This window comes from Odocoileus virginianus, chromosome 4, assembly GCF_023699985.2.
Source record: "Odocoileus virginianus isolate 20LAN1187 ecotype Illinois chromosome 4, Ovbor_1.2, whole genome shotgun sequence".
Classification (NCBI taxonomy): Eukaryota; Metazoa; Chordata; class Mammalia; order Artiodactyla; family Cervidae; genus Odocoileus; species Odocoileus virginianus.
The window spans coordinates 70,406,657-70,433,984 of NC_069677.1; the positions used below are offsets into that span (position 1 = coordinate 70,406,657).

A 27,328-nucleotide genomic window follows, 5' to 3' on the forward strand; every position below is an offset into this window, starting at 1 on the left:
AATGAGGAAGTTATCTAAATATTTAGAGTGCAAGCAAAGGAAACTGCAAAACACACAGGTTCCAGCAAGAAAAATGTTTGGCATGTTATGGAGAATGACCTATTCTAATATAACGTGAGAATAATAAGGGGGAAGTGGTACAAAATAAGGTTGGAACAGATATAGGCTAATTTTATTCTGTGGGTAATAAGTTATTAAAGGGTTTTAATCAGGGGCTGGGCTGTGCTGTACTCAGTTATGTCTGACTCTGCAACCCCATGGACTGCAGCCTGCCAGGCTCCTCTGTCCATGGGATTTTCCAGGCAAGAATACTGGAGTGGGTTGCCATTTTCTACTCTAGGGGATCTTCCAGACTCAGGGATTGACCCTGCATTTCCTATACTGGCAGGCGGATCCTTTACCACTGAGCCACCTGGGAAGCCCTTAATCAGGGGAGTTTTAATCTAATACACACTGTGACAGAGACTGCTAGAGCTACTGCTCATGAATATCTATGTTTTCTCATTAGTACAACAGCTATACAACATTTCTCAGCGGCCTCGGTAGTTAGGCAGAGTCATGAGACTCAGTTCTGACCAATGAAATGTGGGTGAAAGTGATATATGCCACTTTCTGAGCAGATCCCAGAATCTTCCTCCATACTTGCTTCCCTTTTCAAGACCATCTCAAAAGCTACATTGTGATGTGACGGTGATAACTTAAAAAGATAGAGGAGCCTACGCCTCTGAATTAACTGCATAGAGGTAGCCCCACTCCTCCTCTATTCACACAGGGGCTGCCCTAGCAGCTCAGTGGTAGAGAATTCACCTGCCAATGCAGGAAATGTGGGTTTGCGTCTTTGGTTGGGAAGATCCCTTGGAGAAGGAAATGGCAACCCATTCCAGTATTCTTGCCTGGGAAATCCCATGGACAGAGGAGCCTGGCAGGCTACAGTCCATGGGGTCGCAAGAGAGTCAGGCATGATTTAGTAACAGCTCCTCCAAAACACATACACAGTAGACTGACATGAGAAAGTAATATAAACTTCCATCATGTTAAGCTACTTAAGATTTTTTGCTTAATAGAGCTGTTAGCATATCACAATTAATACAGAAATCTTAAAAACCATTCTTTGACTACCGGTAAAAAATTAGTTAAAGGAAAAAATAAAACAGTAGAAATATAAACTGGTCCATTAGACTAGTTAAGACTCACCAACAAAAATTTTAAATACAATACTTATACAGACATTTCTCTAAAGATAAAAGAAGGGAGAGACAGAGGATGAGATGGTTAAATAGCATCACTGACTCAATGGACATGAATATGAACAAACTCAGGGAGATAGTGAAGGACAGAGGAGCCTGGCATTCTGCAGAGCATGGGGTAGGGTCGCAAAGAGTCAGACAGGACTTAGTGAGTTAACAACAACAACTAAATATATACAGATGACCAACAAGCACATGAAAAGGTGCTCAACATCATGAATCATTAGGAAAACAACAATCAAAACCACAATGAGGTATCACCTCATATCCATTAGGATAGCTACTATCAAGAAAGGAGTGAAGGAAGGGAGGGAGGAATGATAGTTCCTCATAAGAAAGTACTGCAGTTTCTCAAAAAATCAGAGAATTATCATGTGGTCCAGCAATTTCTGAAGAGACTTGAACAGGCATTTGTACATTCATGTTCACAGCTTCATTATTTATAATAGCCGAAAGTGGAAGCAAACTAAGTGTCCATGAACAGATGGATAAACAATATGTGGTATATATATTCAATGGAGTATTATCAGCCTTAAAAAGGAAGAAAATTTTGCACATGAAGACCATGCTAAGTGAAATAATGCAGCCATTAAAAAAAAAAAAAAATGCCAGCAATTCCACTTACATGAGAGCAAACAAACAGAAAAAGAACCAGAAAGGAGAATGGTGGTGCCAGACATTGGGGGAATGAGTGAATGGCAAGTTGTTTAGTAAGTGCAGTGGTTTGTTTTTGCAATGCAGAAAAGTTCTGGAGATTGGCTGCACAACGTGAATTTACTTAACAATACTGAACTATATACACTTAAAACTGGTTAGAAAGGTAAATTTTGTTATGCACATTTTAGCACAATTTTTTTAAAAGACATGAATCATTACATGGCATACCTGAAACTAATAAAATGTTAATCATATCTCAAATAAATACTGACAGGAGTCCAAGTGAAATGATGATGGTGGCTTGGTAGCCTGGACTTTAATGTTCTGGTGACTGTGTAGATACAGAATAGAAGAATTCAAGATGTATTTGGAGTTCGAAGAGACAGGAGGGATTAGGAGTAAGGGAAGTACAGAAAGCAAGCTACTGGGTGAATGGCAATACCATTTAATGAAATGAGAAAGACAGGAATGGACTAATGGAGGAAAGAAGGGAAAGGGTGCAGTTTAAGAGTAAGAAATCTGTTTAAGAGTAAGAAATTTAAGTTTAAGTCTGCCATATGACCCAGCTATCCCACTCCTGGGCATACACACTGAGGAAACCAGATCTGAAAGAGACACGTGCACCCCAATATTCATCGCAGCACTGTTTATAATAGCCAGGACATGGAAGCAACCCAGATGCCCATCAGCAGACGAATGGATGAGGAAGCTGTGGTACATATACACCATGGAATATTACTCAGCCATTAAAAAGAATTCATTTGAATCAGTTCTAATGAGATGGATGAAACTGGAGCCCATTATACAGAGTGAAGTAAGCCAGAAAGATAAAGACCATTACAGTATACTAACACATATATATGGACTTTAGAAAGATGGTTAACGATAACCCTATATGCAAAACAGAAAAAGAGACTCAGATGTATAGAACAGACTTGTGGACTCTGGGAGAAGGCGAGGGTGGGATGTTTCAAGAGAACAGCATCGAAACATGTATATTATCTACGGTGAAACAGATCACCAGCCCAGGTTGGATGCATGAGACAAGTGCTCGGGCCTGGTGCACTGGGAAGACCCAGAGGGATCGGGTGGAGAGGGAGGTGGGAGGGGGGACCGGGATGGGGAATACATGTAAATCCATGGCTAATTCATTTCAATGTATGACAAAAACTACTGTAATGATGTAAAGTAATTAGCCTCCAACTAATAAAAATAAATGGAAAAAAAAAATAAGAGTAAGAAATCAAGAATTCATTTTAATTGTTTTAAGTTCAAAATCTCTAAGATATACAAGTGGCAATAGCAAGGAAACAGTTTGATATATGTGGCATACTGTATTTTCCAAAGATGGTTGAAACAGTATCTTCAATACTGCATGATTCTCTATGATTTAGACACTGCCTCTTAATGGGGGGGAGGGAGGAGGAGACAGTCACTTTCCCTAGCCTTGAACACTGGTACACTTATTACTATGCAGAAGTGAAGCTACATGACTTCCAAGGCTGTCATAATAAAAACTGTCAGAGCTTCTGCTGGACACTCTAAAAATGCCTGTTCCTGGAGCCCAGCCACCACGCTATGATGAAGCCAAAACAGCCCTAGGTAATAGGAGAGGAAACAAGGTCCCCAACCCATAGCCAGCCACAGAACTCCCAATCAACTATTATGAACTTGTCAGCAACATGAATAAGCCACCTTTAGATGATATCTCACGGAACAGAGACAAGCCATCTCTACCCAAGTCCTGCCTAAACATGGACCTATGAACAAAATAAAATGATCATTGTTTTAAACCACTCAGTTTTGGAGTGGCATTTACAAAGTAATAGATAATGGATATAATCTATGACTCTGGACCTTGGAGCAGAGGTCTTGCATAGACATAAATTTGTGAATCAACCACATACCAATACTATGTATAATCACACGACACGATTAAACTAAGGGTCAGTACAAGAAAAGTAATTTCAGAATGGAGCTCTAAACTCCAGCTCTTAAAATGAAGCTCTTAGGCTTCAACTAAGTAAGCAAAAGATATCACTAAATCAACTTCAAACTCTTTGCCGACTGCCTAAATTAAGAGATACAGACACAAGGTATTCTAACAGTTTCATCGTCATAAAACTACAAGGGCCTTCTCACCCATTCAAATCCAGACTCACTGCTCTTTCACTTAGCAATCAGTTAGCATTAAGGGAATTCTCTTTATCACCTTAAGGATCCCACGTGTCCCTTTAGAATTTTATTTCCTGCTTCTATATTGCTCACCTTCTTCTCTCATTGACGTTTACTCCTTCCTTTTGGTGGGTGGAGCAAATCATACAATTTCATTAGTGAGAGAAATATTTGGAAACCTTGCATGACTTAATACGTCTACATTCTATACTTGTGTGCAATAATTTGGCTGGGTAAAGAATTCTAGCTTGGAAATAATTTTCCTCCAGAATTTGAGGGCACTGCTCACTGTCTTCTGACTTGAGAGGTTGCAGTTGAGAATACTCAATCTCTGAAGTTGAGAGACCCATTTCTCCCCCCTCTGGAAGTTTACAGATATTCTTTGGCCCATGTATGCCAAACTTTCACAATAACATACTTCACTGTCTGTTGGTTAGTAAGCTATTGTCCCAGAGTTCAAACCTACTCTTCACTAGTCTGCTCTGTAGGGGCTGGAACCCTGCAAACCACATTTCTTCGCTAGCTGGCTTCCTGTTAAGACTCTGCCCAAGGGAACACTAGCAAGACACTGGAAGACTGAAGGAGGAAATAGGGAGATACTCCTTCAGCTCACTATCAACCGTCAACCTTAACTCTGGCAATAGCAATTATTCTGTTATCAGCAACTGGTTTCGGTTAACAAGTTTTATGTTTCTCCTGCCATTTCCAGATCAACCTCAAGTCTCCTAAAATATTTTTACTTCCTGATCACACAGCAATTTCTTAGAAGTTTGAGTTCCAGTGCCTCAGGGCCACTCTTCAATATTTCTTATAATTCCAATCTCTCTGTTCTCCCAAACCTAAGGGCAGGCTAGAAATTACTTCCTACAGTTAATTATCTTTGTGGTATCTGAAAGTTCCCTTATTGCCTTTTCAGCCCTCTTAATTACCTAGTCTATTAGTTTCTGAGGGCTGCTGTAACAAAGTAACACAAACTAGACTGGCTTCCAACAGAAATCCTTCTCACAGTTGTAGAGGCCACAAGTCTAAACTCAAAGTATTGGCCATGCTCTGTCTGAACGTACTAAGAATTATCTGTTTTAGGACTCTCTCCTAGCTTCTACAAGGCAGGCATTCCTTGGCTTGTAAGCCATCTTCCCTCTATGCATACCTGTGTCCAGATTTATGTCTAAATTTCCCAACTGTTTTTAAAGAACACCAGTTGGGACTTCCGTGGTAGTCCAGCGGTTGAGACTTTGCCTTTCTGTGTAGGGGTGCTGCTTCAATCCATGGTCAGGGAACCAAGATTCCACATGCTTTGCAGCCAAAAATCCAAAACACGAAACAGAAGCAATATTGTAACAAATCCAGTAAAAACTTTAAAAATAGTCTACATCCAAGAAAAAAAAAAAATCCAACACCAGTCATACTTGCTTAAAAGACACTCTATGACCTTACCTTCTTACTTGATTACCTCTGAAGCCTCTTTTCAAGTAAGGACACATTCTGAGGTACTGTAGGTTGGACTTCAAATATCATTTTGCAGGGATACAACTTAACCCATTATGTATGGCTAAACAATTCTTTGTATTATAAAATTCTGTTGTAAGTAGTATGGTCTTCATTTTCCTGACTAGACACTGATTCCAAGTACATTTATCTTTTTTCTTTTTTTTGAGGGTTCAGGAGCATTTTAATAGTGCTCTAATATTTAGATATATACCAATTTCTTTTACATCATCCTTGATTAATTTACTTATTGTTAACATGAATTCAAAGAAGACATACAGTTTCTTTTAATAGTAGAGCAAATTTGGAAATAGACACAATTTGCCATCAGCAAATCTTAATCTTCAGAAAACAACATCTCCACAAGGTTGGCCTGAAGACACTCAGATTCTACCAGTTTTTGAGGTGTTCCATACCTAAGTAGTGTAGGCACTGCAGTTAATTTCAGGTTTTTCCTGAAGTCATTATTTGGATCTTTCCAATAAGGTTTTTCTCCTACTTGGCAGTAGATGAACACACATCCTTCACCAACATGCTTCAGCCCCTCTCGTACGACTGGTTCAGCCTGCACGCAGTCGGGGCACTTTTTTCATTCATTTTCCTTGAGTACTCAGAGGATCTCTCACAATGCAAAATGATGTTCCTGAATGCTCTGGGTTTTTTTTTTTTTTTTTTTTTTAAATATTTCATGAATATTTCTTCTCTACACTGTTCTCTTACCAGCATTTTTGTTACTTGGAAGTTGATCTCCTGGGCCGATGTTTGAATTGTATTGCTGTTTTCTTTTCATCTGCTTTCCATCTTTTCCTCTACTTTATCCAAGGTCTACTCCAGGCTTCCCTGGTGGCTCAGACAGGAAAGAATCCACCTGCAATGCAGGAAAGTTGGCTTCAATCCCTGCGTCGGGAAGATCCCCTGGAAGAGGGCACACAAGCCACTCCAGTATTCTCGCCTGGAGAATGGCCATGGACAGAGGAGGTGGACAGTCCATGGGGTCGCAAAGAGTCAGACAGGACTGACTGACTTGCACTTGCTTCTACTTTAACTTCTATTCTTCTAGAGTGTTTTCTTCTTGCTACTACCCTCTAATTTTCAAGAACTTTTTTTTTTGCTCTCATTGCTCCAAATTCTTTTTTTCTATTTGTTTTGGTCTCCTGTATTAAAAAAGTTTTTCTCATTAACCTGGTAATCCTTGACTTGTTCATATTTAAAAGCTGGGCCCTAAAAACTGACTGTGTATAACTTAAAGAGTTTTTCTTCTTGGTTCTACCAAGAATCATCCTCTAAGTCAGCAGTCCCCAACCTTTTTAGCACCAGGGACTGATTGCATGGAAGACTATTTTTCCATGGATCAGGTATAGTTTCAGGATTATTTAAGTGCATTACATTTATTGTGCACTTTATTCCTATTATTATTACATCAGCTTCACCTCAAATCATCAAGCATTAGATCCTGGAGGCTTGGGACCCCTGCTCTAAGTTCCTACTTGACTGTCAAGATTCTGGGCCCCCAAGAGAAGAGACTTCAATAAGGTTCTAACATTGAGCACATTTACATAACCCAAGTGTGTTCTCTGTAGGATACCTGGTCTTCAATTATATCTAGTATCTATCCTTCTCTGAGACACTGCATTTTATCCACTGTAGAGGATAAACCTTCAGTCTTCTGCTGAGGTAGTAAAGAGGGCAGTCACTTAGCCGTACAAATATATCTAGGCTCATGCTACCTTTTTTTGTAAATAGCAGCTTACTGAGATATAACTCAAATACTATACAAGTGACCAATTTAAAGCATACAATGCAATGATTTTAGTATATTCAGTTGTGTAACCATCACAGTTTTAGAACATTTTCATTACACCAAAAAGAAATCTGTACCCTTGAGCAGTCATTTCCCATCTCCCTCTTATCTCCCCAATTCCCAGTCCTAGGCTACCACTAATTTACTCCGTATCTCTATAGATTTGTATTTTCAAGACATTTCATACAAAATAGAATCACATAATATGTGGTCTTTTGTGACTGGCTTCTCTCACATAAGCATATTGTTAAGGTTCATTCATGTTACAACATGTATGAGTCCCTCACTATTTTTATTATAATATGCATTTTACTTACCATTTATCAGGTGATGGACATTTGGGCTGTTTCTACTTTTTTGGCTATTAGAATTGACTGAGCTGGCTCCTTAAACAGGTTTTCAAATAATCCTATTTTTAGTACTACTCTTGCCTCCTTCTTCCACAAGAATACCTGATGATACGAATTCCTGAGCCTAAGGATTCTTTTCCATTTTCCCACTTCCAGTTTAGGACTGAACATTTTTAAGTCTACTAAGATGTTTCTTAACCCAACCTAGACAGCATGTTAAAAAGCAGAAACTACTTTGTCAACAAAGGTCCGACTAGTCAAGGCTATGGTTTCTCCAGTAGTCATGTACGGATGTGAGAGTTGGACTATAAAGAAAGCTGAGTGCCCAAGAATTGATGCTTTTGAACTGTGGTATTGGAGAAGACTCTTGAGAGTCCCTTGGACTGCAAGGAGATCCAACCAGTCCATCCTAAAGGAGATCAGTCCTGGGTGTTCATTGGAAGGACTGATGCTGAAGCTGAAACTCCAATACTTTGGCCACCTGATGCGAAGAGCTGACTCATCTGAAAAGACCCTGATGCTGGGAAAGATTGAGGGCAGGAGAAGACGGGGACGACAGAGGATGAGACGGTTGGATGGCATCACCAACTCGATGGGACATAAGTTTGGGTGGACTCCAGGAGTTGGTGATGGACAGGGAGGCCTGGCATGCTGTGGTTCATGGTGTCACAGAGTTAGACACAACTGAGCAACTGAACTGAAGATGTTTCTATCAGTCTGTTGCTTTCCAGCTTCCAAATTTCATTGCTTCTTCCATTTTCTTTACCTGTATAGTTCAAATCTATAAAAAATAATTCTATATGGTAATCTTGGTAGGCTTTGGAGGGGAGTAAAAGCCAATGCATCTTTCACTCATCCATCTTTACACAGAAGTCTTTTGTATAATAATCTAAGAGTATGTAGTTGTTCTACTATAAATAATAATTATGAATAGTATTCTATTAATAATTACTCAGTTATGCTAAAATATCCCAAATTATATTTGTAGATTTGTCTCCTTTTCAGTTCTGCCAGTTTTTAATCTACCACGTTGACAAAAATTAGAATAACAATGCAAAGACAAGGAACACTTTGTTGGTAAACAGATAAACTGGTATTTTTTTTCTGAATAATAGTTTGGCAACCGTTATCAACACTTAAAACCTCTTTATCTTTGAACCTTATTATTTTACACCTAGAAACTGACTGTAAAGCTCTTAATGTGCACCTAACATTGCTTAGCAGTTAAGAGGATTCATGAATTATCGTGTAAGTTCAGTTCAGTTCAATCGCTCAGTCATGTCCAACTCTTTGCAACCCCATGGACTGAAGCACGCCAGGCTTCCCTGATCATCACCAACTCCCAGAGTTTACTCAAACTCATGCCCGTTGAGTTTACTCAAACCCATGTCCACTGAGTTTACTCAAACCCATGTCCACTGAGTCAGTGGTGCCATCCAACCATCTCATCCTCTGTCGTCCCCTTCTCCTCCTGCCCTCAATCTTTCCCAGCATCAGGGTCTTTTCAGATGAGTCAGCTCTTTGTATCAGGTGGCCAAAGTATTGGAGTTTCAGCTTCAACATCAGTCCTTCCAATGAACACCCAGGACTGATCTCCTTTAGGATGGACTGGTTGGATCTCCTTTCAGTCCAAGGGACTCTCAAGAGTCTTCTCCAACACCACAGTTCAAAAGCATCAATTCTTTGGCGCTCAGCTTTCTTTATAGCCCAACTCTCATATCCAACATAACTACTAGAAAACCACAGCTTTGACTAGAAAGACCTTTGTTGGCAAAGTAATGTTTCTGCTTTTTAACATGCTGTCTAGGTTGGTCGTAACTGTTCTACCAAGAAGTAAAGGTCTTTTAACTTTACGGCTGCAGTCACGATCTGCAGTGATTTTGGAGCCCAAAAAAATGAAGTCTGTCACTGTTTCCAGTTTCCCCATCTATTTGCCATGAAGTGATGGGACCAGATGCCATGATCTTAGTTTTCTGAATGTTGAGTTTTAAGCTAACTTTATCATGTAAACTTATAATAATCTTCTGAAGAATAAGCTTAAAAAAGGCTTAAGCCCAAACAAATAGTGATGAAGTCTACCAAGTGATGAAGTCTACCTATACTGGAATTTAAGTTGCCTGACTCTAGAATCTTTATAAACTTAAGATATACTGACTCAGGGCTTCCTTGATAGCTTGGTAAAGAATCTGCCTGCAAGGCAGGAGACCCCGGTTCAATTCCTGGGTCAGGAAGATCTGCTAGAGAAGGGATAGGCTACCCACTCCAGTATTCTTCGGCTTCCCTTATGGCTCAGCTGGTAAAGAATCTGCCTGCAATGCAGGAGACCTGGGTTTGATCCATGGGTTGGGAAGATCCCCTGGAGAAGGGAAAGGCTACCCACTCCAGTAATCTGGTCTGGAGAATTCCATGGACTATATATAGTCCATGGGGTCGCAAAGAGTCAGACAGGAACGACTGAGTGACTTTCACTTTCACTTTCCACTTTCATACTGACTTAAAAGGATGTTTATAAAACACAAGTTAGAAAACAAGATGTAGCATGTGATCCTATTTTTAAGTTAGCATGAGTTTATATACTCATAGAAACAACTCTGGAATATACATATCAAAAAATAACAGAGATAGGGACTTCCCTAGCAGTCCAGTGGTTAAGATTCCATGCTCCCAGAGCCGGGGACATGGGTTTGATCCCTGATCAGGGAACTACTACCCTACATGCCACATGGTGCAGCCAAAAACAGAAAAACACATAAACACTAAAGCAGTTATCATTTAGAGGAAAGAAAAAGATCATTATACAGAAATCTGTGATGAGACTGCTCACACAATTAAGACTAAACTTAGTTTTTCAGCAGCTAGGACTTAATGGATAAGACATTTATTTCCTATAACAGTAATTCCTGTTTCTCCCATTCTGCCACATGGCTTACATTAATTCTATCATTTCTGACTGATATCAGGTGGAAAAATACAAGTGCTCACACACACACACATATATACATATACTACTGCCTGAAACAGCTTCCTGTCTAGAGTCCATTTATTCCGCCAGTTATGATTTACTGACTAGAGAGAGAGCAGTTGAAAGTGGCTCATTTAAAATATGACCTGGGCCTGTTCTATTAATACAACTGTCCCTCTGCCATTTTTCAAAGTATATGCACTCATGTTCTGCACTTAGGTGACAAGATAAAGAACAATGCACGCGTATAGTCATTATGTGTTGTGATTTATTTCTTCAATATTTTGTGTCTACTTTTTGAGATTTTAAATTAAAAACATCTCATATCTCTAAATAGAGTATATCCTACCAATTCTTAGTCATAACTTCCATGTTATGCACTAGACCAAATTAAAACAAAGAGCTTCAGGAAGTTCCAAGATTGTAAACTTAAGCCTGAGTAGGACTAAAAGTAGTTATAGTCTAGAAGCTTTATTAAAGGAACTCAGAACCATTACAGCAAGAACAAGGTACACACTTTTTCTGTAAAGGGCCAAACAGCAAACGTTTTAGTCTTTATGGGCCACACATAGTCTCTATTACATATTATCCTCTTTTTTACAACCCTTTAAAAATGTAGTATCATTCAGACTACTCTCACCAGAAATAATTAAAGACTGGCATACCCTACCAAAAGTAGGGGACTGAGAAATCCAGCCCATCACACAAAAAGAAATTGGCAGCCAAATTTTCAGCCCTCAAGCAGATTTGCGTTTTCCTTCACGAACCTGACCCAAGAGGAAAACATCCCCTGGACATCAATCAGGGTTTTCTTTAAAAATGGCTTCACTTAGGCCACCATGAAGTCTTTAAGTGCCCATCAATTCACTCTCTAGATAACATCCAAGGATTACTGACACTTAAGTAAGCCTCCAACAGAAAAGGTGGAGACCTTAGAAGGAAAGAGGCTGTAAAAAGAAAAAAAAAAAGGTTCTTGTCTTTAAAAATTATACTCAGAAATTAAAGATAAGGCATCCATGACACAAGCACAAGATGTGCTTTATAAAAGAGAAATTTTAAGAGAAAAAGAACTCTTGAAAAAGCAAAATCTTCACAACAAAAAAAGGAAAATTCAACACCAGGCTTAAGAAATAAAGTTAACAAAGACTCCCAGATAAAAAAGAGCAAAAAGACTAGGAGGTGAAAAGCAAAAGAAAAAGGAAGTATTAGAGGACTAGTCTAAGAGATCCAAACAAATAACAGAAGTTTCATAGCGAGAGGAGATACAAACAGGAGAAGAGGAAACCACTGTTAGGAACTGAATTGTGCCCTGTCAAAATTCATATCTTGAAGCCCTAGCCCCCAACGTGAATGTATTTGGAAATATGACCTTTAGGAGGTAGCTATGGTTAAAAGTGGTCATAAGGGTGGGGCCCTAATCCAACAGGATTGGTATCCTCCTAAGAGGAGGAAAGATACAGTTCTTTCCACAAAAGGCCCTGTAAGGACACAGTGAAAAGGCAGCTGTCTACAAACCAAGAAGCAAACTCATCAGAACCAATCCCAATGGCACCTTGATCTCGGACTTCCAGCCTCCAGAACTGTGAGAAAATGTAGTACCTGTTATTTAAAACACACAGTCTGTGGTATTTTGTTATGGCAGTCTTAGGTGATTAACCTAACCATCAATTAAGAAATTAAAGAGAAAAAAAAGAAATTAAAGAAAAATTATCAGAACTGATGAACATAATTTGGTAGATTTGGAGGGCATAATGAATAAACATCTAGGGAAATGCACAAAACTAGATGTATTTCATGAGAGTATGCCAAGTCAGAGTCTCCTGAAATTAAAAAAATTCCAAAATGGCCAAAAGCATTAGGATCAGGAATCAGAATGTTTTCAGAATTCCTAAAACAGTTACAAACTAGAAAACAATGGAGAGATGCCTTCAGAATTTCTAAAGGAAATTATTCCAACCTACAATACATTACTCAACCAACCAAATCAGTGGGAAGACCTACATAAATAAATAAAGGAGGGGTTATTAATGCAGATCTCAAGTTTTCACAAGAATCTACTGTGGGATATAACCTGTCAAAAAGAGGGGGGTCAAACCAATTTAAAAAAATTATGATTCACAGCAAATATGAAATTTAAGACAAAGGGAATAGTTTTATAGTAATGGGGGAAATCCCAGGAAACTACTGTAGACCAGCTAAAGAACTAGTTTGATCAAGTGCAAAAACTGGTAAACAAAACAGAGCAATTCTACTCCCACATATACTCAAAAGAAATAAGGGTGTACGTCCACTAAAAGAGTTGTAAGTAAACGTTCACAGCTGCTTTATTCACAACTGCTTTAAAAAAAAAAAGGAAATAAATATTCATTAATGGTGATTTTTTTTTTCATATCTATTCATCCAACAAAATACAGTCATCAGTGAATAAGACCAACTACTTCTGCACCCAACATCATGGGTGAATCCACAAACACAAAGTTAAGTAAAAGTAGCCACAAAAGAGTATATATAGTATGGTTCCACTTACATTAAGTTCAAGAACAGGTAAAAATAATCTATGGTAATACAGGTGAAAACGGTGATTACTCTGGGAGGCAAGAGGCACAGATTGGGAGGAAGCAGGAGAGAGCCTTCTGGAGCATTGAGAATGTTCTTCTATACTCTGACCTGGGTGATGGGTAATACGGTGCCTACAAATGGAAAAATTCATTATGGATACACTGAAATTTGGGCACCTTACAATTTAAAAAATATAACAATACTGTCTCTAAACAAGTTTTTAAAGAAATTAATGGACTTTTCAATTGGATCCCACAACAGGAACTAAGCAAAAGGAAAATTTTCTAAGGCCTTATACACAAAGATCTTTATTTCAAAGTTATTATAATAGGAAAAAAAACTAGGAATACCACTTAAAAAACGAGTGCCATGCAAACTCTGGATTTCTCTGGCATAGGAGAGAAATTATCATTTGATGTGTTTTTATTACTAGCAGCCAAACTTAATACTTATTACCCTAAGGAAGCCATCTGCCAGACGGGTTTACAGGCGACAAGGCAAAAAAGAGCTTGGTTATTCAAGGCCCAAAGAGCAGCCTAAAGGAAAAAAGATAATGACAAAAGATGCAGATAGAAGCTGGCAAAAGCTAAATCATGGAAAATTTCACAGGGCTTTCTAAGAACATGTTAAAAAAAAAAAGAAAAAAAAATTCAGGCAGCAAATTGAGAGGTGGTATAGGAGGTATTCTAAATGTACCTAAAAATAATGTTACTTAAAAACATACAGTATCTGGAAGTGATCAAGCATTTCCAAAAACTTTTCCAATGCATTGTTTAATTAATAAAATGTTTTCATAATATACCTGGAATAGGCATAAAGTACAAGGAATATTAAATTGTTATATTTATTATCTCAACTGATCTAAGTGCAACATGATTTTGAAGCATGTACTGAGACTTCTGGAATGCTGGTTCACACACACACGCACACAAAAACCTTTTTAGATGCATTCATTTTTTAAAAAGATTTCCCCAAGCCATACTCTCACTGCTTTATTCAACTGGTCTGTTTGAACAGAAATTACCCATAGCACACTTATCCAATTTAGCACTCCGTAAGTACAATTTCAGGAATAAAGAACAAGAGAATCAGTGTTTCAACAGTTTATTTTAGCAGATAATTTATTTAAACAAATAAAAATAAGCCATTTACAAACAACCAAAAAAATAAAACAAAAATAGCTTTTAATTTGTTTCAGGCCAAAAATGCCAAGCATACCCTCGAGATATTTCACCTAATTTTTCTGTGCTGTTTGTCTTGTTACATAAATATTAAGAAAAATACCAAGGAAACTCTATGCTGCTGGTTTTAACAGAAACTTTAGAGTTGGGGGTGCGGGGGGGGGGGGGGGGCGGGCAGAGTGTGAAGAATAAACATACAAAAGCTCTCCAACTTTCCAAGTGGAACAAATGATTTTCAGAATGTTCTGCTCAATAAACAGATTGCTCAATAATCTGGTTCTTGACAGAACAAAATGAAAAAATAGCAAAAGTGTTCCTGTTCTATCAAAAAGAGCATTTAGTTAGAACAATAAACTCAAGATGCCTTACAAGTAATACATTTGTTTACATTTACTTTCAAGGCTCCCAAAGAGTCTCTTTTTCAAGAGATTCAAACTAAAATCCAACAGTAAAATTTGTAAGAGATTGATTTTTAATGGGTCATAGGACTCAACAGTGGACACGCCAGTATTATTTTAGTTAATGCTGTTAATATACCCAACAAGCTAGAGAAAGACTTCGTACAGACTTTAAATCACTGTTTCAATGATTCTAACAATTCAGGTCATAAAGGTTCCCCTCCCCTCATACAGAAGTTCTGAATCTAATTAATACACAAAATGCAAAGTAATGTGATGCAAACAATACAAAATGACATTGCAAGAGATGAAAAGAAGTATAGTTTCATAAGAATACACACATAAATTTTTTTTTTAATATACAGAACTTGAGTTAGGAAATAGTAGGAAATTAAGGTTTAAGTGAGCTCTGCCAGGGTCACTAGGTGAATTTCAGTGAACTTAGTCTGTGTGGATTACATTTTCCCTATGTATAAAATGGAAAGATGGATTCCAACATTCCCACAATACTGTTCCATAGTATTATAATACAAGTACACATATTAAAAACCAAAGAAATGATGAAACAGTAAGGACTGTGGGTTCAAAGGAAAGTAACAACACAGGGAACAGAAGGATTTAGAAGGCTGTGAGGAAGGACCAAATATGAAATGTCAACAAAATCTGACTTTACTTGCCACTTAATTTAAGGAGGAAAATTTCTTTTAAAGAATACTAGCAATAAACAGGCAGTCAAAGTGTCAACAGACATGAAGGCAGAAAAATACACAATCTAGATGAGAACAAGAGATTGGTTTGTGTTAGGGTGGACAGCTCCTATAGAGAATTACTGCTATCATTTAAAAAAAAAAAAAACAGGTTTTGAGCAGACTGTTAGAAGGCTGGGAATTCTGAACTATACTCTAAATAACAGGGAACGAATGCTGGTTTAACAGTGAGGGCGGTGGAAGCATTATTTTAGAACAAGGCAGAAGCCAGGACATACTAAGCAGGGAGAAAAGAGGCAGAAAATCCAATTAAAAGCTACTGGGGGGAGAAAAGAAAACTAGTGGGAAGAATAGATATCTGAAAGAAATTTCAGAAAATGGCTGACAAAAATTGGGCAATGTTATGTGGTGAGAGGAAGTCTAAGATAAAACAAAGGCTTATGCCTGGGTAGTTGAAGGCATGATAAATATCACCAAAACAAAGTCAGTATATGGAATCAGTTTTGAAGGAAGACTATAAATTATATCTTTCAAAGAAAGTGAGGAACATCCAGACATAATTGTTGCCTTATTAAATAATCTTTAAATGTCATTTTTGGTCCTGTCAGTTGTCTTCCTAAAACAGCACAGCAAAGTATTGACAGAGGATTTGTTAAATGCTTAGTGATTTCAAGAGTTTCCTCCAATTCTACTTATTGACTAAATAAGTAAATCATTTAGTCTTCTGGTGTAGGCAGAAAAATATCTGGTATTCTTCCACATTACAAAGGTAAGTAAATTGTAAAAATTGTTAAACTATAAAAGAATAAAATAAACAGGATATGTATTAAGTCTTCTTGACAAGTGATTTATAACAACATTTGCATCAAATCTACCTTGAGTTTTGACAGGGAAGTTCTCAAAGGTGCAAAAATCCAGTGGTCCAAAACGTATTTCAATATCTAACAAAACGTACCATGTATGTTTCAAGTTTTATTTTCAAGGACCTGAAAGCACTAGTAAAATCTAGACTAAATATTTAGAAAAACAGAGAAAAAAAGTTTAAAATTTAACATATGAACAAGCACAGCTGAGAAATCTTGAACATTTTGCAAACTGTTCACAATTTTCCAAAGAAAATGGTAAAGTTTGCAATGAAAATGAAATAAAACTACTATTAATCAACCACTGCATAGTTATAGAGTTTCTATCAAACTATGAATGGGATACCTATTTAAGAACTGAACATTACTGACAATTACCAGACAAACAGAACCTTCCTCTTGGATAATTTCCCCATTTACTGTGTAAACTCCCTGAAGGTTGAGACACAGCTCTTTCCACTTGCTTAATAAACTGTATGGCTGGTCTTTCTTACAGCTACCAAAATAAGATTTTAAAAAATGAATACGTCTTGCAACACCTACTCGTCCTGACTGGACAGTGAGCTTTTTTTGCTCACCACCCAAAATGCGGATAGAAATTTCTCCTTCAACTCATCCTTTCCTAATTCCCATGGTTTCCTGCCAAAGTCAACGGGCAGAATTATTTTAAGTGACTAGTTCATTAATGTGACACTAAACTGGGCGTCTATAAAGGGTTCTCAGTCCCACACAAAATCCAGCTTCCCAAGCTTCTAACGGTAAACTTTTATGGACACATAAGAAAGGTTACAAAACCAACTATCAAGATACATTTTTTCTCCGGGATATATTACAACTCAAGTCAAAAGCTTACAGCCCAAGTAACTCACGTACGAAGCCATAAGATTAAAATAACCCAGGTTTCCCGACGAGGGAAACGGCTGGGGGCTGGGTGGGGGGAGGGGCGGGAGGCGCATCCCGAGGATGTCCATCCTCCGCACCCGGAACGGCTCCCTCCCGCTCCTAGAGGTGAGCGCCCCCACCACCACCTCCACCACCACGTCCCTACCTCCGCGGCCTCGGAATGCGCCTCCACAGCCGCCAGGACTTTTAGAGAGGACAAGAAAAGGAGAAGGGTGCACACCACACACTCGACCTCCCAGCCTCCGGGGGCGGCCGGCCGCAACGCTCACCCGGACCCGACGCTCCAGGGATAGACAGGAAGGTCGTAGGGCTGCGCCGCCCAGGGCAGTGGCCGGAGGGTCGCGCGGAGCCGCGAGGCAAAAAGCCCAGGCCCGACTAAGCGGCCTCCCCGCCCCCTCCGGCTTAGCTCCGGGCCGGCAGACGGCGCCCCGGGAGCTAACTTCAGCAGAGAAGAGGAAGCACCGCGGCAAGTAACGGGCTATGTGGGTTCCCCGGACGAGAAAAGACTGTCTATGTGTCTGCCTGCCGGCAGGACCGTCTCACCTCCCCTCTGCCGAGCCCGGGCGGCGCCAGCTCACTTGAGGAGGGCAGGGACGCCGCCACGGCCGCCGCGATGGCCGTTACGGCACGAGGCCTCCGCTCTGCCGCCGCGTAGCTCTGGGGAGAGGGGCGGGGCGCGCGCGGCGGGAGGGCGGGGCTGCAGCGCCGACTGGTCGCGAGGCCCTGGGCGGACCCACGCGGACAGGAAACCCCCTCCCTGCCCAATCTGATAGGTTCAGTCTTCCCCTTCCTTCCTATCACTGACGCGAGGGCGGTCTTCGCCACGCTGGGATTGGGCGAGCCTGCCTGTCAATTGCTGTGCTGGGCGAAGAGCTGGGGCTGCTTCGCGGAGAGGGAGTGAGAGAGACTGAAGCGCCCTGCCTGTCTCTGGGTTTTGATGCTTTTGTGTCTCTGGCTGATTATTCTGGGGGCCTTCCTCCTCAGCGCTACAGGAGAGTCCACAGCAAAACTGACTGCTTTCCGAGTTAAGCCCCGACTGCTCTGGGAGCTTCCTTCTGGTTTCTACACCTGAAGAAGGTCTTACCAGCGGAAAGTTGTTAGGGACGGGGAGCGAAAATGAAAAGCAAACAAAAAGGCCTGAACGTGGAGTCCTGAGAGAAAAATGTAAGACGTGTCCTTAATTTGAACCACAAATCAAAATAAGCTGAGTCTGAGGGCCTTCGAAGCGCCCTGGTGCGTGGATAGCTTTCATTCTTGGCTGCGGTAGCCTTGCTGAGAAGAATACAGTGTCTTTCGGTGCCAGGTCTGTCCTTAGCGGCCCAGCCCCCATCAGTAAGTTGGTTCTCCCTACACCGGCGCTTCAGACCCCATCACCTGCCTCTTCCTCCCCAGCCTTCTCTGCGGCTCTGCTTAGGCGTTTCCCGCCCAGGGGAGACTGCTGAGTGCACAGGTGTTTTCCGCATCCAGTTGCTGAAAGAGCCAGACTTTTTGCGACTCCATGAATCTGAAGCCCACCAGGCTCCTCTCTCCATAGAATTTGCCAGGCAAGAATACTGGAGCCTGTTGCCATTTCCTAGGGATCCAACCAGCGTCTCCTGCACTCGCCAGCGGATTCTTTACCACCTGGGAAGACCTCCCTACCCCTACCTGGATTGTAAACTCAAATCAGGAATCATGTCAGTACTCAGTTTTTCCCCAGTACCTAGCACATGGCAGTGTTAGGCACTTAGTCCTGTCTGACGCTTTGCCACCCCATGGACTGTAACACATGGAATTGTCCAGGCAAGAAAACTGGAGTGGGTTGCCATTTCCTTCTCCAGGGGATGTTCCCGACACAGGGATCGAACCCAGATCTCCCACTTTTCAGGCAGATTCTAGCACATGGTAGATCATCAGTATTGTTTAAGGCATTAGTAAGTACAGTTTCGATTTCCAATTTCATTCGTTTACGCTTTTCTGTATTTAACTTCAGAATTATTCATTTGGATCCTAGTAGAGGAATATGGTTCACTTGCAGTCAAGCATAAATCACCTGTGGCCCCTTCCTGGCCTCAAGTTGAGAGGGCAAGTGGACCAAGAAAATCTGGGCAGCAACTCCATCTATATCCTGTAATTAGGATCTGAAGTCAATAATGTAAGTGGATTTTGGATTTATTCTAAGGATCTAAGTACCTTTGTGTATTTTTATCATGGCTGCTATGGACTGAGTTGTGTTCCCCTCTCAAAATTCATATGTTGAAGCTCTAACCCCCCAGTGTGAGTGTATTTGGAGACAAGACCTTTCAGAGATAGTTTAGGTTAACTGAGGTGATAAGAGTGGGGCCCTAATCCTATAGAATTAGTGTCCTTTATAAGAAGTGACTGCAGAGACATAGACGCTGTCTTGCTGTCTGTCCTCACAACTAGAAGACACAGTGAGAAGGCAGCCATGTGCAAACCAGGAAGAGGGCGTTCACCAGAAACTAACCATGCTGGCATCCAGACATGGGACTTCCAATCTCCAAAACTGTGACAAGCTAAATTTTTGTTGTTTAAGCCACCCAGTCTATGGCATTTTGTTATAGCAGCCCACACTATTGTTATAGCTCTAACACAATAGTTTTATTTATTGATACATCTTATAAAGTTTATGGATTGAGATATTTCATTCATTTTTTGAAGCTGTATAAACCCATTGTCCAGAGGTTGAAACTATTTCTCCAAAATAGTTTCACACAACAAACTGTTAGGTACACTTGGCTCATAACAAACTTAGCTATACCTGGCTTGTTTCAACTTTAGTTTTTTAACATGTGATGGGATAAGGGGAATGTGAATACAAATATAACAGGTAAAATAGTCCTTGCTATCAGGTAGCTTAGACCACTTCCATAAATGGGGGAAATAAACCCAGAAAAAATATATGCTGAAGTCGTAACTTTAGATTTTATTTTGTAAGGGATTATGTATTTTGAATGGGTCAGTGATCTGAACAGACTGTGAGATTTTGATTCAGATCTCTTAACTACTGTGGGCCATCTGTTTAAGTAATAGAAGAAGTAAGGGGGAGAACTTTTTCATAAAAGGATTTTAGTTTCCTGTAAATACATATTTTCCTTTTAACTTTTCTTTAAATGTTCCCTAATCACCCTATTCTTACCAGGAACTCTTAAGAAAGAAAGAAAGAAAAACTCAAAAAATATAAGAGAAAGAGAAGGAATTGAGGAATAAAAATAAGGAAACAACAATGAGAGGAAAGCATTGGGGTAGATAGACAGGAAGTCATGTATGAAATTGCTCTATAGTGTACTTAGAATTATGGACCCCATGTTTGTAAGGGGTGGGTGTTGTCCCAGAGACCTTTCACACTGTCTCCCCAGCTTCCAAATAGAAACATGTGCTTGACTTCTTCTTCCTCTCTTTTAGCAGAACTCAAACCAAAAATGGGAATCAACCCTGCTAATTAGTTCTGAGTGGACTAGCCAGAATCAAGCAACAACATTTAGGTCAAAACTTATGACCTATGGACTAGAAATGGGGTTTCAGATACAGGTAGCTAATCAATCTAGGGTAAGAACACATAGGTAGTTCACTTCATTCATCCCAGAGGAAAGAATTTGGGAAGACAAGGAAAGGGAAAATGAGCCTCCGTGTGTCAAGACCTTTCCCAGGAAACTATTGAGGACTTGTAGTTAGAAATGATTAGAGAGAATGATCTGGTTTAATATCACTGTAAGGACTATGTAGGACAAAACAAACAGAAACAAAATCCTACCTACTAAATCAGTAAGAAGTCACTAATCACATGCTTGACTGTGAAGTGTAGAAATTAGTGAACTCTAATAACTAAATTGGAGAAGGCAATGGCACCCCACTCCATTACTCTTGCCTGGAAAATCCCATGGACGGAGGAGCCTGGTAGGCTGCCGTCCATGGGGTCGCGAAGAGTCAGACACGACTGAGCAACTTGACTCTCACTTTTCACTTTCCTGCATTGGAGAAGGAAATGGCAACCCACTCCAGTGTTCTTGCCTGGAGAATCCCAGGGATGGGGGAGCCTGGTGGTCTGCTGTCTATGGGGTCACACAGAGTCGGACACGACTGAAGTGACTTAGCAGCAGCAGCAGCAGTAACTAAATTCACTTTCTGGGTTGAGTAGTATTGGGCAATTAATTAAACAAAAATTTATTGAGTTCATTCTGTGTTAAGCACTACAATACATACCAGAGATCTAAAAATCAGTCTTAAAGGAGCTCCATCCAATGTCAGAGAATGAAATTTCAACTGATGCTTATTATTTGTATAGTAAATACAGCAATAGATGTCTACAGGGAGACATTAGGCCACAATGCGAGGGGAGGTGTGTGTGTGGTCAAGAGAGTCAAGGTAAACAAGTAGGCAACGAAGAGAAGGGCTTTTCATATAGAGGGGCCTCCATAAATTTTTTTTAATTTTTTAAAAAAGGAAGTACACAACAGTAGAATATTGCTAGAGCAAAAGATGACAAAGTGTAAGCAAGAGTGGGTTAAACAAGTTAAGGGCCTTTGTTTTTATACTATAGGCAATGAGAAGTCATCAAAGAGTTTTCTTAACAGCACTTTAAACTGTCATTCTGTTGCTTTCTGGCCTCCACTGTTTCTGATGAGAAGCTGGCTGTAATTCTTATTGTATTCTGTATTGTATTCTGTAGGTCAGGCTGCTTTTAAAGGTTTGTTTCTTTATCTTAGTTTATCAGCAGTTACAGTATGTTTCTAGGTGTGGTTTTCTTTGTATTTATGCTGCTGGGGGGTTCACTTATTTCCCTGGATGTGTGGCTTGCTGGTTATTGTATCTTTTTATTGAATTTGGAAGACTCTTGGCCAGCATTTCTTCAAGTATTTTTTTCTGCCCATTCTCTCTTTCTCTGTGACTATACTTAAATTTATGCTAGATTTCTTACTCCTTAGTACAGGTCATTCTAAGACCTCTTCATTTTTTTATAAATCTTTTTTGTTTCTTTGCTTCAATTTGCATAATTTCTATTGAGAGCCAGTAATTCCTGAAAAATCTGAATGTTAAAATTTTCCCAAATACACAAACACCCTACAAATGGCTGTGGGTTCCTTTGGGGTATATCCAAAGGCATGTTAATCAAGAGAACAGAAATAAAAAGATATTCCAACAGAGAACAGAACTTACTACTGGGTGTTGATGGACTGGAAAAGCAAAAACAGAACACTGAAATAGCCTAGATGTGGTAACTACAGAGAGCAGCTATCACCTCTAACCTAGCGAGACACCAGCTGGCATAGGAAAAATGTTGTTTGCAGGGTCTGAGCCATAGCATCACATAGGAAAGTTACAGATGAGTGTATCTGAAGTTAAGATAGCTCAATAACAATAACTTAATAACCAGTAGCATATTAACATTTGTTTGTGCTAAATTAGTAAAAACTTCCCAAATTGGATCCAAATTAATGCTACGTTATGCAGTTTTACAGACTTTTAGCTCTTTTGAAAAGAATCCAGTACACGAAGTTTTCAGTTTTCTGCTGTACTATGATTACTGTTAGTGCCTTTTCCAGGAGTAAGGAGTGCCTTTGCTGCAGCTCACACACATACTTGGTACAAAATCATAAACAAGGGCAGGTTTGGAAGAGATTGGCATAACTGAGGATGAGTAGACCCTCCTGCAGCATTCAGTCTCACACCATACAGCACAAAATGGCATAGACTAAGTAGAGCTGGCAGGAATCCATATTCTCCCTACCTCCATTTCCTATGCATTGCCTAATATGGCCAGAGCAAGGGGAAGACAGTTTCCTCTCCTAAGGCAGGACGACCACCATTGCCAGTAAAAAACCAACTCCTTTCCTTTGTTTCCTCTTTCTTGCCTCAACTCCAGCTACTTTACCCAGCCCAATCATCTGTAGGTCCCTAATGCAAACAGATGACAAAAACAGGGCTTGGTATTCAGCATTTCATCTTATAGAGTTCTGAATATTGAAGGATTTTTGTTGAACACTTATAGAACATTGGACAGGAACATTTTTTCTAACTTCTTAATCTCTAGGACTGCTGAATTTCCACTGGAAAGGAGTCATTTCTTCAAGTCTTATGTTCTTTAGTGCTAAAAGTTGACATTCTCTACCACCTTTTATTATTTATAATAATAATTTTATAATAAAAATTACCTTTTATTGTTAATAGCAAAGAGACCAGATTCATGATATTCCACATAATTTAATATTTAGAAGACTAGAATAAATTTTTCTACATCTGCATATATTAATTATATATAGCACTCTGTCAGTTATACAACACAAAAAAACATGTATAGGTGAACATTAAAATGGCAGTGTACCTATTAGTAACTGAACATTAACAAGATAATAATTAAGTAGTCATTTAATGGGAGAGTCTAGTATTTCCTGATAATCCTGCCTTCTTAAATCCCTCCAGTAAAGTTTATAGCCAGCAAGGACAAAAACACTAATCATAATGATTACCCCTCCAAAGACATCATAGACACTAGGAAATATATGTAGCACTAGAAGCTGCAACACCATTGCTACCACAATCTCCAGATGTTGTACTGTGCTGACCAAAGCTGGATGGAATTTGTCTAAAGCATAATAAACTCCCAAGAAGGCTGCAGTAGAACAAATGCATATAGCAATTAGATAACTCCAAGTTTCTCCATCTAATGGGATGATGGGTTCTTGAAGAACAAACATAGTAGATATTCCCCAGACTGTCCCAGTCCAACCAAATGTAAACAGTGCAGTCCACATGCTGATCTTCTCCTTAATGGATCTGTATACTATCATGGAAAGAGCAGTGGTCAGTCCAGCCATCACAGTCATAGTGTACCCAAAGGCTTCTTTCCAGGCATTTAACAAAGAATTATCTTCATCAACAATGTTGGGGATCATGACAAGACAAACACCTAAGATGCTGCAAACAACTGTAACCATGTCAACATAAGCCATTTTCTCATCTACAAGTAAAAAAGCCAAAATGGCACTGAAGACGGTGGTTGTGGCTCTCCACATAGTGGTCCCGTTGCTGGGAGGAACTATTGAAAATGATGTATAAGCACAGGTGATAGAAATGACATTGCATACACCGTAAAAGAAAAGTCGCAGTCTGTATCCACTTGGTCCAAAGGGGGCTTCCTGGTAGTAACACACAACTAACACAGATAAGACCTGCAAAACAGAACGGATAAAAATCAGTTCTAGAGATGGAACTTTGGAACGATCGGAAACAAGCCTAGTGATAAGAGCTACACATCCGTGAGCCAAAGCAGATCCAAACAGCACTATCCACATTTTTCTGGATTGAAAAATATTTTTTTCTGCAAAGCTTTGGAACTGTCCAATCTCATTGGTCACTGGGTCTTCTGTTGGAGGGCGGGTATCCATGGTTCCAAAGAAGGTTCTTCCTTTTCTTTTCATTTCACTCAGCAGGCCTTTCTTTGGATTTTCTTCCATAAAACTTCCATAGTCTTCATTGATTTCTTCATATCCACCATCCCCAGGCTGAGGATAATGAGACGTATATTTCACCATGACTGTGTTTGGATGTATTTTCACCCGTTTTTTAACTGGATATTTTTTGGAGGGAGAAGTATCCATTTCTCCAGGCAATCAATTCTATTTAAGAAGGAAAAAAAGACAAATGTACATGTTCATCAGTTGAATTATAGTTTTAAATTCCATTATAATCTCATGCATCAATTCAATAATAGAAAGCAGAGGTTGTAATAAGAGGTTTTTTCCTCTAATAGGAAGAGATGATCTAACAATATGCCTTATCAGTATACAAGCCCCAATGAAATTGTCTACCCTTTTTTCACTCTCATCCTAAGTCAGCCCCAATTTCTCATCATGATTATTATTTGTCTCATTAAACTGTATTTCTTTAAATAATAAATAACTGATTTTTTCCATTTTTTCATTCCTACCTCCCTATCAACCCAATAAGATAAACACAGAAAAATAAATAACAAGGTAGATTAAACCTTTCCTTCTGATTGTGTCCATTTGTCTATAAGTTATTAAGTCCAAATTCTCTTGTATAATCACTTCTGTATGATACCAAAACTAGTAGTATGAATTCATGATTTTTTAAACATTCATTCTGGATCCCCATACATCTTCAGATATATGGAATGCTGAATTTAGAAAATAAAATGGACTTTGTGACATTGATGCACTGTTGCTATATACAATTTTTCTGATGAGCAACTGGGCAATAGGTTTAAGATTCTAACTGAAACTACTACTAATTCAGCAATATCACATCTAAGATTTTACCCTAAAGAGATGAACACAAGATGCTTTTTACCTTATGTGTTTTTTAAGAAAGGTAAAAATAAGAGTATATATTTGTTTATTAATATAAAAAGTATAACAAAGGAATTATAGAAACATACAAAGGAAACTAATCATTGAGGTGGGACAGGAAATAAGAATAGAAAGAAAACATTTTGTATACTTTTTAATACATTATTTGAATCATGATAATTGTTTAAATTTTTTTTTAAAAGTTCATCTGGTATTGAGAAAAGAGAGCACATAAAAAGGTTGGGAAAATGTATGAACAGGAGACTTCACTGTAGCGCACCAGAATGACCCTCCGCACTACACTATGCATCCGTTTAAAATAATAATGCCAATCTTTACTGACGTAGAAAGATGTCCATGTTGTATGAAGGATTTGCCATGGTGCTGGCATATAGTAAAATCTCAAAGAATATTAATAAATTCAGCTTCCTTTCACCTATAATTAACTCTTTTGAAACACTGGGTGTCTTCTACAATGTTACTCTTTCTTTGAGACCAGTATTTGTTCATTCAGTTCTCTTTAGTTCTTTCCCTCTCCCCAAGAACAATTTGCTATTTTCTTCCCAGTGATTTCTTCCCCCCAAAACAAAAAAAAAATTAAAAAGGAAACCTTTTTATTTTTTGTCTTCATGACATATTTCCCTTGTTCATTGCCAAAAACTCATCAGTTCCAGGATCTTAAACCATGGTCCAGAAATCAAATTCCATTTTGTTCTTTAACACCATCTGGGTAAACCAACTGTTCCTATTTATTCGTTTCTCTTTTAAATAACATTACCTTCAGGTGGAAGGGTCATTTTAAAAAACACCACCTAGGCCTCCAAGTCCTTCAGTTCCTGGCCTGGATCTCCAACTTGTATGCATAATGGATGCATAATTGGATCTTCCAACTTCATGCATAATGGATGCATAATTGGATCTTCCAACTTCATGCATAATGCTATCAAACTAATCTGGATGTTCTCTTTTTTCCAACTTTTATCAGGATATTTCCACTTTGAATCATTACTTTAGCTTTAGTCACAAACTGAATTAACAGTCTTGGTCTCCCAAATGGACGTTCTGTCCCTAAATTCCTCATTTATGTTTGAAATACCACCATCTTTCTAGTTCCCCAAGCTAGAAACCAAGGCACACTCAATTATTCTTTCTGCCATCACACTTCATTTGGTCATCAATTTTATTGTTTTTGTCTCTGAAATATTTCTCAGACTTTTCCTTTCTCCTCCAATTTATTTTACCTTTTGAATCTGGATCAGATTTTTGTGAATTCCCATCTAGCATATTGCAACAGCATCATAACTAGTCCCCTTGAATCCTTGTCCTTCTCTTCTAAAATCCAACTATATTATACTACTGTCACGTTAATGCCTTTAAAAGACTCAAACAAAACAAAAAACTTCCCTCAAGCTTTCCCCATTCAAGAACATACAACATTTCCTACCAACTACCTCACCGAGTCTCAACTCCACTGCCTAGCTCTCAAGACCCTGCCTAGCCTTGCCCCTATCAATACTTAGCTCCTTGACAGAGACTTCACTCCAGTGTTCTCCCTGTCCTGATGCCCCACATTACATGTTTCTCTTAAGTCTTTATTCCTACTAGTTTCCCCTCTGCTCCTGCGTTATAAACACTGCTCATCTTTTAAGAAGGCCCAGTCCAAATCCTGCCTTTTAGAAACAAGCCTTCCCTGACCACTCTGTCACTTTTTTTTCTTCCTTATTTAAC

The 27,328-nt window shown here is 39.2% G+C and overlaps 3 protein-coding genes across 6 annotated transcripts in view; all 3 read right to left on the reverse strand.

Moving 5' to 3' along the window:
- NCK1 (NCK adaptor protein 1) overlaps positions 1-17,959 on the reverse strand; it is an 80,749-nt gene extending 62,790 nt beyond the window's left edge. Inside the window, exons 1-2 of one of the 3 annotated variants that reach the window (XM_020909604.2) lie at positions 17,835-17,959; positions 6,288-6,435 (exon numbers count right to left, since the gene is read on the reverse strand). The gene's annotated coding sequence lies outside the window, so the exon portion shown is untranslated. Of the gene's footprint in view, positions 1-6,287; positions 6,436-17,560; positions 17,650-17,834 lie in introns of those variants that run through there. The other 2 variants (XM_070466699.1, XM_020909603.2) reach the window with 2 other exon arrangements.
- Positions 5,714-6,156, reverse strand: LOC110147842 (thioredoxin domain-containing protein 17; the record flags this gene model as incomplete). Its single annotated transcript, XM_070466700.1, has 1 exon — positions 5,714-6,156. A coding segment is annotated over one exon (252 nt), but the record flags the coding sequence as incomplete, so codon positions are not given.
- Positions 17,960-23,476: 5,517 nt separating the features above from the next.
- The window catches only part of SLC35G2 (solute carrier family 35 member G2), a 39,086-nt gene continuing 35,234 nt past the window's right edge, over positions 23,477-27,328 (reverse strand). For both annotated transcript variants that reach the window (XM_020909597.2, XM_070466698.1), the window contains exon 2: positions 23,477-24,907. In XM_020909597.2, coding sequence (XP_020765256.1) covers positions 23,654-24,889 — 1,236 coding nt within the window. In that variant the 5' untranslated portion in view covers positions 24,890-24,907 and the 3' untranslated portion in view covers positions 23,477-23,653. The remainder of the gene's footprint in view (positions 24,908-27,328) is intronic.